General features: G+C 40.7%; 1 protein-coding gene across 1 annotated transcript in view; it reads left to right on the plus strand.

Moving 5' to 3' along the window:
* rngtt (RNA guanylyltransferase and 5'-phosphatase) overlaps positions 1-14,465 on the plus strand; it is a 105,681-nt gene continuing 91,216 nt past the window's right edge. Inside the window, exons 1-6 of the mRNA XM_084953778.1 lie at positions 1-422; positions 3,019-3,128; positions 3,210-3,313; positions 3,419-3,507; positions 8,736-8,811; positions 11,076-11,325. Of these exons, the coding sequence (XP_084809904.1) occupies positions 359-422; positions 3,019-3,128; positions 3,210-3,313; positions 3,419-3,507; positions 8,736-8,811; positions 11,076-11,325 (693 nt within the window). The 5' untranslated portion in view covers positions 1-358. The remainder of the gene's footprint in view (positions 423-3,018; positions 3,129-3,209; positions 3,314-3,418; positions 3,508-8,735; positions 8,812-11,075; positions 11,326-14,465) is intronic.

Here is a 14,465-nt window from a genome sequence, read left to right on the forward strand (position 1 = left end):
TAAAAATACCAGTAGAAGAAGAAGAAGAAGAAGAAGGATCACTGAGGTGTTGCTAGCTGATTGCTAAAAAACTAGATTTATGGTAGACAAATGAAAAAGATAGCTGAATTTCTTCAGAGGCTGATCTGCAGTGGATCGGAACAGCCTGCGTTTCGTGTAAAATGCCTCCTAGTCTGTCAGAAGGTTAACCGGGCTTAAACTTGCTGGCTGATTCTCCTGAATTAGGAGCTAAAGGGCCCTGAGTCCGCAGTGCTCGGGTGAATATCTACCCAGCATCTGCTGTGGGGGAGAGAAGCAGCATCAAGCAACGGGGTTATTGATATTAGAGGCTTTTAGATATTACCAACCTCAACTCAACATGTCAAATAACGGACCTCCTCCTCGATGGCGCAATTGTCCTAGAAGAGGGCAACTTGTGGCAGGTTAGTGTGAATTTAACTAAGAGAATAGTGTTTTATTTACCAGATGAAGCTATTGCTACTAGTTAGCTTCGTTCAATGGTGTTGCTGTGATGCTTGTTGCCTGATATATATCAGTTATTTATTATTTTAGACTGTCAGATTTAAGTAGCAGTAATGGGCTGTGTTGGTCCATGTTCGGTCTTTAAGTACAGAAAGATTATCACATATTTAAGCTCTGTTTCTCTGTTGTAAAAATAAATGCGTTATCTTTTAAATGAAGTGTAAATCAAAGCGCCGATTTCATTGAATGACGTCAACATATTTTGTAAACTTGATTTAGTTAAAAGGGTTTGTTCTTTTGGTATTTATATGGAATTAATTTAATTTTGGCATTTTTTTTAATGGAAATTTATCTGACACTATTCGTGCGCGCTCTTTTTGCTAGGTCGCTAACGGTAACTATTTAGCAACGTTTTCCGCTTCTTTTCAGCTTTTAGGGTGACTTTAATGTTGAACAAAAACAACGTATGGTAGTCCATTAGTTTTAAAAGAAAAAGTTTTAAAAAGAGCTTCAGAAAAGTGCTGCTAAGTTGGTATGCTTCACCGTCAAAGAATCACGTGTCCAAACAAACCGGGGCTATGGCTTGAGGAGCTCACGGCGAGCATACGAGTGTGACACGTTACTAATGCTGAGAGGCGTTTAGCACGAGAAGCATTTTATTTTTTTTAATGTATTTGAATGCCACATTTCTTTCTCTTTTGTTTTTTATAATCTATAAACTCTTAACTTTTATTGTAATTGCTGTTTTTGTCTGATAATACTATGATTTCCAGCAGGTATTTTGGTGTTATTCTGGTATAGTCTTTCTATTCTTCTGCTATCTGTACCTGAGCTGTGGTAACGCACAAATTTCCCCGCCGTGGGATCAATAAAATCTTCTCTTCTCTTATCTTTATCTTAGGTATGCACCCATCAGCTGCTACATCTGTTTTTGAGCTTCAGGTTTCTTTTAAGATCAAAATAACTGAAAAAATAACTGAGAAAAAAAATGAACCAAAGTATCGGAGAATTCACCTTCCATCAGTTTCATACAGTTATTAGATGTTTTAACTGACTGTAGCTGGATTTAATTTTAGTTGCGACTGTTTTCATCATATTGCACAAAAATCTGCGTGGCTTGTAAGTCTGTGGTCACTCGATGTTTTCTGTGAAAGACTTGTTAACCTGCAAGAGATGGACAATGATGTTCTTTCTTTAACCTCTGAGTCCTTCATTAAAAGCCAGACTTTAGAAAAGTGTCTGAGTTGTAATGTTGCCTTTGTAAAACCTAAGCCAGTCAAAAAATGTGGATCGAGAGCATGAGGGAGAGAAATGCTGTACAGTTGGGGTATCTTTAAAACTACCTCCCAGCTTCTTTTCCTTGACATTGATGAAAATGTCATTGAGGTTAAGGAAAGGAGCTGCTTCTTGGAGTGTAGTGTCTTGGAGCAAAGACAGACAGGTGGACAACTGTGCTTCATAGCTAAAAGTGTACCAGTGTTTCCTGGGACTGGTCAGTGATAGACAGCCCGAGTATATCCTAAATAAGTGGTAAATGGTAAATGGCCTGTATTTGTATAGCGCTTTACTAGTCCCTAATGACCCCAAAGTGCTTTACACAACCAGTCATCCACCCATTCACACACACATTCACACACTGGTGATGGTAAGCTACATTGTAGCCACAGCCACCCTGGGGATATCCTAAATAATTCAGTGGTCAGTAACAGACTTTGGGAATGTGTGCAATTTTTTACTACATTATGTTCTGTATTAATAGCACAGCTGCGAGCTGACTGATGTGACAGGCTTGAAAGGATAGATGTGGATAAAACTGTGTTGATACGAATGCCAGTATGGACTGTGGATAGATCTGTTCCTATATGTATTCCTTATTGCAATGTACAACTGTCAAAATAACAGCCCAACATAAGTAGAAGGAAGTTATAAGGTCAAAGTTGGACAGTGCAAGTGGATTGATCTAAGTTCCCAGTCTTAAGTGATGCAAGGCTGTCTTGTTAACACTTTATACAAAAGTATTGGTGTTACTGTTTTATTTTGCCCATTCATCATTGTTATCATTACAGTTATGTGATGCTGAGACATTTCTGTAAAACCTGCAATTGCAGGCTTGTCTCCTCTCTGCCTCAACTTTATAACAGTGCAACAGTTTACACAGATGCTCTGTTTGAAGGCACAGCTGGAGTTGGTGGCACTTTTTAATCCAGGCTTTTATTCTAAGAAATTCAGTGTAGTTTACACAAATGGATCCACAGTTTTATTGGCTATTAACCAAGTTCTTTACAAAACAAATGCACTTGGGGTGCTGTCTAATGCTTAATTGAATGTGACCTTGACAAATACTTAGTCAGTGATTTTATTTTTTTTATTGATTTATCTGAATTTGTAGATTTGACTTGGTATGAAGTTAGACTCTTAGCCGTAACCCTAAAAACTAATCATTAAATTAGGGGCAAAGCTGCTGTCCCTGCTCATACAAGATTAGTTTACAAGAAGAGTTTTAATACTAGAATACTGCAGGATTTTTGTTTCATTCATTACATTTCTCCTTCCTAGAGAAATTCCTGCCAATGAAAACGATGTTAGGTCCCAGATATGATGACCAAGTTGCAGAGGAGAACAGGTTTAATCCGAGCATGCTGTCCAACTATTTAAAAAGTCTAAAGGTAAGTACCCTCAGCAAGGACAGAAGTATTAAAGTGGCACAGAAAACCTTCCCTCACAGTGCCCATTTCTCTCCTCCTCAGGTGAAAATGGGTTTGCTCGTAGACTTGACAAACACGACTCGCTTTTATGACCGCAGTGAAATTGAAAAAGAAGGGATAAAATATATGAAGCTTCAGTGTAAGGGGTAAGATTAAAAAGCATTGTCACAAACTAACTGTCCAAATTCATCATTTTGCAGAACTGTGGATGTTAATGTGTTGAATACTAATGTCATCCTGTACCTTTTTAGCCATGGGGAGTGTCCTTCAGAAGAGACCACTGAGATGTTCATCAGGCTCTGTGAACACTTCAATGAGAAGAATCCCACAGATTTGATAGGTGAGTATTTCATCATGTGGATTTCACCAGACTAGGTGCACTTTTGAATCTAAGGTACACCAGCAGAAGGTATACCTCCCAAAGCTTGCTATTGTAACAGGAAGAGTAAAAGTTGTACTGATCATTGCTGACAGCAAAGTAACAATTTAGCTGGTAGCTAATGAGAATGCCAGGGTTCATTTGCTTTGCTTTCCCCGATATCTATTTGCTCTTTTGTGCATGGGAAACTAGGGTTGGGCAATATGTAAAAATTTTCCAACCGGCAATCTAGGCTATCACCAGCTTCTGCAGCTCCATCAACAAGCATTTGGGTGCACTCTGAGGAGGGTGTATTTTCTCGCGGATGAAAGAGGGTCCTGTTAAAACAGCACTTTTCTTTTCTGTTGACTGCTACTATTAGCTCCATCATTATTAGCAAACTTACTCATGGGCAAATAAATAAATAAATAAATCGCTCTTGTAAAAACTATTGACCATAGGCTCAACCTATCGTCGATAGTCGATATATTCGTCCAATCGACCAACCCTATGGGAAACAAACAGATGCATATTATAAAAACCTAACCAACTCTTTAGCACACTATCTTTAAACACTTTGCACAAAGTATCCCTGGTTACTTTATTTGTCGTGTCACTTTACATTTTTCATATATTATAATGTTGGATCCTGTTTACTAGTGGTGCAACGGATCAAAAGTCTCACGGTTCGGATTGGATCACTTTTTTTTTTTCGTCACGGATCGGATCAATTTTCGGATCAGCAGAAAAAAAAGAAGCCAAAAATTTAACTCGTCATTTACTTATTTAAGTATTTTTTTGCCTATTAAAAACCATTCAACTCAAGACTCATTCCACGCAATTATATAAAAACAAATTAAGGTGCAGTACAGGGCTTTCTATCTACCACTCCGCTGTGATATAATGAGCGGTCACGTAGCTTTCCGTTGCCCTCGAGGTCCACCCATTTTTAGTTAGGGCAACAGAAGATGCCTGGGACAGCTCAGCCATAACTTTAAACGTTTCCTGTTCATACATGCTTGGAGCGATCTTGTCACTAAAGTGGATGCGCGACGGGATGTCATAGCGTGGCTCAAGCACCTTCATCATAGTTTAAACTAGTGCTGTCAGCGTAAATCTCGTTAAAATGACGTTAATGCCATAACTGCATTAACGCGGCAAATCTCTGTTAGCTAGTTACCGCGGATCGCCCCGTGCGTGGGGCTGCATGGCGCCAATGCGTCAACTAACGCATTGACTAGTTTAAACCCCTTGTTTTGCACAACAGAATACGGCCTCCCGTCTGCAGCTAAACACCCCAATGGCTTTTGTAATAGCTTTAGCCCGGTCGGATTGGGCAGCAAAGGGCTGCTTAAATACCGCAAACTCCTCTGCTCCTCCACTTGGACCGCTAGCGCTGACCATAGCTATCGCTTGACAGACTGACCACGCGCACCATACACAAAGTTTTTTCTTCTTTTTCGACTCTTCGGATCACGTGCGTGCCGAACCGTAGAGTGGGATCGGTTTGGATTACGGATCAACCGTGATCCGTTGCACCACTACTGTTTACTTATTTGTGGAAAATTATTCAGGTTTAACAGTATTTTCTCTCTGACTAAAATGATACCAGAAGCTGAGTATTGGCCAAGAGAAGCCTCTGAGTGTGTCTATGTTTTTCATTTCTTAAGATATCAGATGTGCCAGTGTGACTGGAACCCATTAAGTGCTGTGTTTATCACCTCTGCACACAGAAGGATATGAAATGAGACAGAAATAGACTTTAAGTGTAAAAACATCTGGTGCCGTAAATGAGTTTGCACTGTGTGTAATTTAGTCAGACAGTTGTAACAGCTTTGCTTCAGCAGTAATCAAATTCTGGCTATGACTTATCCCAGTCAGTATGAATCTTAATGCCTGAACATCATTTCAAAAACCAACACTTAAAGTACACAGAGACCTTCTGCTTCATTTACACTGCCACTTTTATTTTGCAGTAAAGAATAAAGTGTCACTGTGTCCTTGTAAGTGTTTTTTTAAGAGTTTAGTGCTATGTCATTATAATACTACTGCAAAAACCTTGCTACACCCCTTAAAAGTAGACATCAACATAGTTTACTCGTACATTACAGAACACTGTTATTTATAATTTCTAGCTCTTATATTTTAACATTGATCATATTCTTGCGTATGTACTTTCAATCTTGTTTATTGTTACTTCTTAAAAATAATTTTATTCATGGCTTGTGGGTTGTAAACTTCAAAGAAACTGCTGTTTTTGCTTTGATTCTCTGATATAAGCGTGGTTGATCATTATGCTGATGCCTAGGCTTAGGAAGAGAATGAAGATCTGTATCGTGTTGCAGCTTCTAAATTCATACGCATACTCTCAATAGAAAAGTTTGCTTTTGGAAGAACTGCCTTTGCACTAAATGATCACTATATTAGGCATACCTTGGTAGTGCTGGGTTAGATCCCCTTTTTTGCCTTCTGAATTGCCTTTTTTAGTTGATTCTTTTTTCTTTCTTTTTTTTTGGTCCAAGTTAAAATGTTAGCATCACACAGCTGCTGGAAAATTTTGGACTGCATCACTGATGCAAATCTCCCGTTCCACCACATCCCAAAGGTGCTCAATTGGATCGATATCTGGTGACTGCGGAGGGCATTTGAGTACAGTTAAATTTTTGAACTTCCAAAGGATTTGAGCTTTATGACGTGGCATATTATTATTATTGGAAGCAGCCGTCAGAAGATGAGTACACTATAGTTACAAAGGGATGGACATGGTTAGCAACAATACTCAAGTGCATCGTTGGTGTTAAGCTGTGCGAGGTTTTCAGTTGCTTTGGTGTTTGCAGTGTTGTGTGTTCAGAGATGTTCTTTTGCATGCATAGTTAGTGGTTATTTGAGCTACTGTTGCCTTCACATTAGCTTGAAGCACTGTCCTCTGACATAAACAAGGCATTTTGGCCAGTGAGCTGCTGCTGACAGCATAGTTGATCTGTTTCAGACCATAAACTCTAAAGACAGCTGGACGGGGAAATTCCCCTAGATAAGCAGTTTCTGAAATACTCAAAGTAGCCCGTCAGGCACCACCAGCCACGCCACGTTCAAATTCACTAGAATCATCTTTCTTCAGCTCAGTTTAGGCTTCAATGACTCATCTTGAGCATTACATACATTAAATTAATTGAATTGGTGTTGTGTGATTGGCTGATTGGTAACGTTAGCTTTTGTGTCCAGCAGAGGGCAGCCTTACTCCAGGATTGGTTAAACGCAAATTGGAGCGAGGTCTTGTCAGAATATATTTTCACTGTTTAAAATTTCAGCAAACACGTTCGTACACTCATGTCAAATGTCAAACAGCTTCCCAGTACAACTAGTGCTCTTCTGATGTCTGCACAGTAGCACCATGTTCAGCCCTCACACGGAGTGTCTTTGCACATTTTTAAAATATGCAGTCCTGTGCAAGTCACTATTTTGTCAGCTTGTGGAGGAGTTGCATATCGCAAACAACACTCATCTCCCAGTGAACACTGTGTAGGTGATTTATAGGTGAAGGAATATCAATGAGAACCTTGGCTAAATAGATTTGATCTAAAAGGGAGCAATGTAGATGCTGGTGTGTGGGAAGGTTATTTCCACTGTTTGTTTTTTTTTTTTGTTTGTTTTTTCCCCCCCCCCCTTTTTTTCTCAAACTAGATTATTATTTTTTTTTCTCTGTAGCTTTTCGGCTTGTTATTATGAGCTCAAAACAAGCTATTCTAATTTCTAATGCAGGTTGTGACAAATTAAGTTATTATGGGTTTAGTTACAAGCTGAGTATAGACATAGTTAATGGATAGGCTTAAACACATGCACAAGAAAGGAGCACCTTGCTTTGCCTTTAAATTAGGCTTACACTGATACTGGCTGATAATGGCTTAGTGCATGCATATCTGTATCAGGCCTGTGTTTATAGTTGTGCCGAAACACCTTGCTGCATTTTACATTTACATAAAAAATAGTTTGCTTTATTTGAAGTCTTTGGAGTGTTCTAGTGGCACACATGATATCCTCAATTGTCATGTAAATGTTTTTTAGTGGGGAATTTAAAAAAAAAAGTTATCTACATCTATTGTAGTGGTATTGGTCTGTAATGTCCTTTGCCTGAAGGTTAGCCTAGGGGGTACTTACCGGCCGAAGACGGGGTAACGCCGCTGCACTTTTATGCTACTGGCAGCAGGGTGCTCTCTTACACCTCATCCTGTCCAGATTTGCTCTTAACTTGTAACTGCTGCCCGACTTGTAAATCAGACTGCTCGAACATCAGAGCAGAATGTGTGAATGTCATCCCAGCAATCTCCTGCCTTTAGCCAGCTGGTGATTAGGCTTTGTTTTCTCCACAGTACACACGTCCAAATTAGACAATTGGTCTGTTAAATGTGATTTCTTTATTGCTGCCGTTGCCAGGCAAACATCCTAATATATTGGGAGACATGCGAGTCAGAAGGTTTCATTTTATATGTATTTTATTATTATTTTTTTTAATCCTGCTGTGCACCTGCTGAAGGGATCTTGTCTGAATAAATGTCAGTTTGTCGCAAATTAGGAGGGTTCTTGTCAAATACGACTGCAATCTTCAGTGCTTTTGTGGAGGGTTTCCTTTCTAGAATCTTTTCTTCTGAAAGAGCAGAATTTTCTCTCCTTGTTTTTTTTTTTTTTCTCATGCTCTTTCCATTCCCTGAATGTTTCATCAATCCCTGGGTCTTTTCTGTGCGTGCAATGGCTGGTGTCAGATTTTTTTTGATGTAGGTATAAAGGCAGGACCCCCCTCTAAGGAGAAAGGGATCTGCCTGTGAGTCCTTTGTGTGTGACTTGATGCCCCTCCTCAAAACATCCAGTCAGCCGCGGTATATCTCAAAGGCGAGCTGGGTTTATTGATGTGAAAGATGTTACATTGGATGAGATTGTGCCCAATGGCTTGTTTGTTGAAATAAGGGGGTCTCGTTCATAATTGCGACGTTGAATTGATTGAGCGTAAATTGAAGTGATGGCACACACATCCAAAAAATTGGCAAGCTGTGTGAAATGGAAATAAGAACACTATTCATCGTTAAAAAATAAATGTAAATCTGTTATTTATGTGAAAACAATAGAGACGGAAAAACAACAAAACAATATATTGTGTAAACTTGAGGTGGAGTTTTTGAAAGGTTTGCATATTTCTTTTTTCTTTCTCTCTCCTGAAGGTGTTCACTGCACGCATGGCTTCAACCGGACAGGCTTTCTGATATGCGCGTACCTGGTGGAGAAGATGGACTGGAGGTAAGGGCTGACACGCTTCAATCACTTGCACTGCTGGGAGGGCAGTCTCACAATCTTCAGTCGTCTTGCATGACAACACAAACCCTACAACACGGAGCTCCCACCAGTGTTACTCTGGTTTCACTCTCCCAGCCGTATCAGTATTTTTTATTTTTTAAGCTGATATTCCCATCTTCTTCTCAGCATGTGTGTGTCTGCAAGAGAGGTTACTCTGTCACTACCAGTCTAAATAAAGCTTTACAAAGAGGCTGGCTGGTTTTGAGTGACCGAGCAGCCGAGATAAATAATTTAGAGCAGCTGAGCGGGGGGGTGAAGCTGCATCTTTTGTTAGAGGTGGAGCAGCAGTCTGTGATAGCAGAATCCCTGGAAGCTGCAGACATGGAGGCTGGATAAACACCCTCCCACCGCCCACTACTTCCTGTGAAATGAATATCCTGAGAACATTTACAGCTGTCATCCACTATTACGTGTTGGGAGATAAGTAACAACAATGGGCCTTTTTAATGCGTATTACCACACGTAATGTTAAATGGCTTCAAATTTATTTATTTTTTCCTCTGGGAAAAAATTACTATATCCGAAGGGAAAATGACATGGCATATTTAGTGCACAGTAAATGGTACAGTATTAGCATGCTTATTCTGTGATTAAATGCACATAATAACTTTATGCAGGAATGTCTACTGTCTGGTAAATAATGCAGTTTTATTTCTTGTAAAAGCAGGTTTAATTCTGAGTTGAGAAAAAATGATTTTTTTTTCTCCACAGTCACCTTAAAATTTTTATTCCTAGCAGAGATTGTTCTTGAGAACAGACAATTTGGCAGTTCTTGAGCATACAAGAAAAAGGTTAAAAGCCTCTCCTTCACCTTTAGTCAGAATAGTTGGCATGCAGTCCCTCAACCTCCCGTCTAGGCACACAGGTCAGAATCAGACCTGCTTAATTTTCAGCTATTTGAAGCTTCTGCATTGAATAAGATAAGAAGAACTTTATTTATCCCGAGGGAAATTCTTTTGTCATACACATGCTCAATGCAGCAAGAGAGACAGAGGAATAAGATATACAATATGTGCAATAGAATACTAGTATACAGTAATATACAGATGGATGTTTTTGTCAAATCCAAGCATTACACAGCCTGCTTTATTGTGTTTCAAGGTCACTATTATTTGCTTCAATAAATTTCACATTTAACTGTGTCACGTGACAAATTTAACAGCTTTAATCTCGGAATCAGATAGATTAAGCTCCCCTTTTAGAACCTGACACCAGCAAATGCTCCTGTAAAGTGGATTCAATTACAATTTGATCATTAGAATATCTGCTTCCCTAGTTTTCAACTGCAAGTAAGAAACTTATGTAAAAAATATCTTTATGCTTTTTAGATTTTTGATGGTTTTAAGTGAGTACAAGGTGAGCACGAGTTTTCATACGCCTAATAACAGTTTAAACACGTGTAGAAGTGTTTAACAATCAAACTGCACTTTCTGTGTTGAAAGGTCTTTCAAACTTGAAACGATTGAATATATTTTGTTGAAACAGGCCAAAGTTTGGAGCTTACAAACATGTTTACTTCAAGAAAAGTGTATTTTCTTTTTTTGCCTCGACTTATTGCAAATGCGGTTTGACATTTCATTTACAGTGGTAGCAAAAATCTCCTATACAGCTTTTTTTTTTCTTCTTTTTTTTCCCTATTGCATTAAATTATTTTTAGTTTGTGTTATTCTGTAAATGTGACTGTTGTTTTTAAGTGTTCCTCCATCCCTGCCTTTGAAACGATGTGGCCTCCGGTTTTTGTCGTGTGGTTCAGCTGCTGCTGCTGCTGTTCGAGTCAAGGCAGTTGGTTGGCGTCCCTCCATCGTGGGTTTTAGACAGACACTCGTTTAGAAACATTTGTTCTTGGTTAAAGTCAGCTCACTATCTTCTCTTTTATGCTTGTTCTACTCCACCCCTCTCTCACACATACTGAAGTCTAGTTGTAGATAGAAGTTAAGAGACACTAAATGATCATAACATTAAGGAAAATAAAGCAAATTAAATATTTCATTCTTTTTGTGTTTCCCTTTGGTTTCATGGGAGCTTCTGCTTTAGACACCCTGGTATAAAGATAGTGCCTCTACACCATGTAAAAGGTCCACTTATTGTACAGAAAATCATCTATATACCCATATCTTTCACCCACTTTCATGATCGTTTGGTCAACTTGAAACTAGTCTGAAGGTTTTTTAAAAAGACGTCCTGTCTCTGTTATTCGTTCTTATCAGCATCGAGGCAGCGGTGGCTGCTTTTGCCCAGGCTCGGGCCCCGGGGATCTACAAGGGAGACTACCTCAAAGAGCTTTTCCGTCGCTATGGTGACGGGGAGGGCGCACCACCTGCCCCCGAGCTGCCAGAATGGTGCTTTGACGACGACGACGGGGACGTGGACGACGACGGCAACGCGGTTGGCCAGGAGTCGGGCCCCAGCTCCTCTGGGTCGGCGCCCGGCAAGCGGAAGAAAGAGAAGATAAAACTGGTAAGGCCTCTGTGTTCCAGGAAATGGACTCTTAAGTAGAAAATATGTTGATCCCTTTGCTGCGTGACTGGGTGATTTTTGGGTCTATGGGGAGGCCTCCCTTTTAAGAGGCACAAGTATATAATAATCCTGTAAGTCTGTTGCTGAATCCAATAAATCTGATGCTTAAATTTAGAGAAAATTACACTTTCCATTTTCTCAGCTGCTGACAGAGGTGTAATTTTGATTAGATAAAAGCTGCCTGCCAGTGTTAATGTATAGTATTCATCAGTGCCATTCTGAGAAATTAGAAACCTCGAATCATCTCCTCTTGCTTATAATCAGTTTTTCCTTCTGTTTACATTGATCTAATGCTTCAGAGTACTTCAAGGAAGTGACTGTATAAGAAGCCTAAATCTAAATGGTGCAACAACACGAGTAGCAGCCAGTGTAGAGGCAATGAAAAGACAGAAGCAGCACTTGTATGGTGGAAAGTATTAAAAACATATTTATTGGTGTGAAACATTTGTTCAGATTACAACAGCAGAACATCTGTTTATTACTTTTATTGCACACAGAGCTCACTGACAACCTGAATGGGGCCAAATCTAATATTTGAGAATATGATACAGCACAGGCGAGGTCCAGAGGAGAGAGGAGGAACAGTATACTGTCTCTTGGTTGAGTGGCCGGCTTCGCAGTCAGACTAGTCGGCGGTTATGTACCTATCATGATCAGGAAGATATTTCGAAGGATAAAACATTTCCACAGTTTCTCTATATGTAGATTTTAATGGGTGAGCCACTTAAGGATATTTGGTGACTCATTTTGGCATGTTTTTATAGAGACACATAATCCAGAGTCAGTTTTCCAGAAGAACCGCACCCCTCACACCCACATTCCTATGTTTGAAAAATCATTTGCTGCTTCCTTGCTGGCCCTGGTCCCATCTGTCTTGCTTTTTCTTTACCAGATGGCTCACTGGCCAGGTAGTTGTTGTTTTGGTTCTTGATGATTATTCAGCTTCTTCCTCGGAGATTCAGAGAGGATCTCTTCCCACGGTTGGACACGTCCAACTGCACTGTCTTGGGAGTGCCGCTGGAAATAGGAGTTCTGTTCTGCAAGCCAGAACATTATCCCAAGCAGAACCTGAGGCAGGTGGAGAATCTATTCATGTGCCTCAATGCCAGATTCACTGTGAGTGCAGAGCAGAACAAGACCTACAGTCTCCAGCTGTTAGTAAAGTTTCCTCACTTAGGTCAAAGACCTGTAAGGAGAAGGATAAATTAGATTCCTGTCTCCTATGCACTTAAGAAGTAGCATGGATATATAGCTGATCTTAAATTAGAGAAAATACTTCCTTAAGGGAAGGCAGGTAATTACTGTTAAAATATATCAACTTTCAGAGGAAGCATTATAATTACACATATAAAAAAATAAATTCCCCACTCGCCCCTGTGGGCGGTCAATCCTTCAAGCTCGGGTCCTCTACCAGAGGCCTGGGATCATGAGGGTCCTGCGCAGTATCTTAGCTGTTCCTAGGACTGCGCTCTTCTGGACAGAGATCTCCGCTGTTGTTCCGGGGATCTGCTGGAGCCACTCGCCTAGCTTGGGAGTCACTGCACCTAGTGCTCCGATTGCCACTGGGACCACCGTCACCTTCACCCTCCACATCTTCTCGAGCTCTTCTCTGAGCCCTTGGTATTTCTCGAGCTTCTCGTGTTCCTTCTTCCTGATGTTGTTGTCATTCGGAACCGCTACATCGATCACTACGGCTGTCTTCTCATGTTTGTCTACCACCACTATGTCCGGTTGGTTAGCCACCACCATTTTGTCCGTCTGTATCTGGAAGTCCCACAGGATCTTAGCTCGGTCATTCTCCACCACCCTTGGGGGCATCTCCCATTTTGACCCCGGGACTTCCAGGTTATACTCGGCACAGATGTTTCTGTACACTATGCCGGCCACTTGGTTATGGCGTTCCATGTATGCCTTGCCTGCTAGCATCTTGCACCCTGCTGTTATGTGCTGGATTGTCTCTGGAGCATCTTTACACAGCCTGCACCTGGGGTCTTGCCTGGTGTGATAGACCCCAGCCTCAATGGATCTTGTGCTTAGTGCTTGTTACTGTGCTGCCATGATTAGTGCTTCCGTGCTGTCTTTCAGTCCAGCTTTGTCCAGCCACTGGTAGGATTTCTGGATATCAGCCACCTTCTCTATCTGCCGGTGGTACATACCGTGCAGGGGCCTGTCCTTCCATGATGGTTCCTCGCCTTCCTCCACTTTCTTGGGTTTCTGCTGCCTGAGGTATTCACTGAGCACGCTGTCAGTTGGGGCCATCTTTGTGATGTATTCGTGGATGTTCCTTGTCTCATCCTGGACTGTGGTGCTGACACTCACCAGTCCCCGGCCCCCTTCCTTCCGCTTAGCGTACAGCCTCAGGGTGCTGGACTTGGGGTGAAACCCACCATGCATGGTAAGGAGCTTTCTTGTCTTGATGTCAGTGGCTTCTATCTCCTCCTTTGGCCAGCCTATTACCCCAGCAGGGTACCTGATCACAGGCAGGGCGTAGGTGTTGATATTGTTAAAGACTATTGTTAAAGTGTAATGTGTTATTAAATGCCGTGTTGTCTCTGGCCAGCTGTCCAAAGTCTCCCAAAGCACAAGTCATTTAATATCTCACAGCCAGGCAGACATCATAAAATGACCACAGCGGAAGCAACAAATGATCAATGCTACAATCAATGATATGACAGAATAAATTAATCTATGTATAGTTGCTACTTACTTCTCTATTCGCTGGACGAGATATTGAGGTGATCCTTTGGACCAGTTTAGATCAAAAACAATCTACTGCTGTTGGTAAAATTAAAAAGTCAAACAAAAGTCATGATTTTGTTTCTTTTACATATTACTACACAGTTTTTGCATTACAGTCTGATTGTTTTTACTACATTTTTTTTACCACTGTATTTTGACAACTTCTTAACGCTTCCAACCAGTTGTGGCAGACTAATGCCTCTGAGCCTGGTGCTAATGGAGGTTTCTTCCTGTTAAAAGACAGTTTTTCCTTCCCACTGTCGCCAAATGCTTGCTCAAAGGCGAGGCGATTTGATTGTTGGGGTTTTCTCTGTATTATTGTAGCGTCTTTATCTTAAAGA

Source organism: Perissodus microlepis, chromosome 15, assembly GCF_051167445.1.
Source record: "Perissodus microlepis isolate ML-2025 ecotype Zambia chromosome 15, ASM5116744v1, whole genome shotgun sequence".
In the NCBI taxonomy this organism is placed as follows: domain Eukaryota; kingdom Metazoa; phylum Chordata; class Actinopteri; order Cichliformes; family Cichlidae; genus Perissodus; species Perissodus microlepis.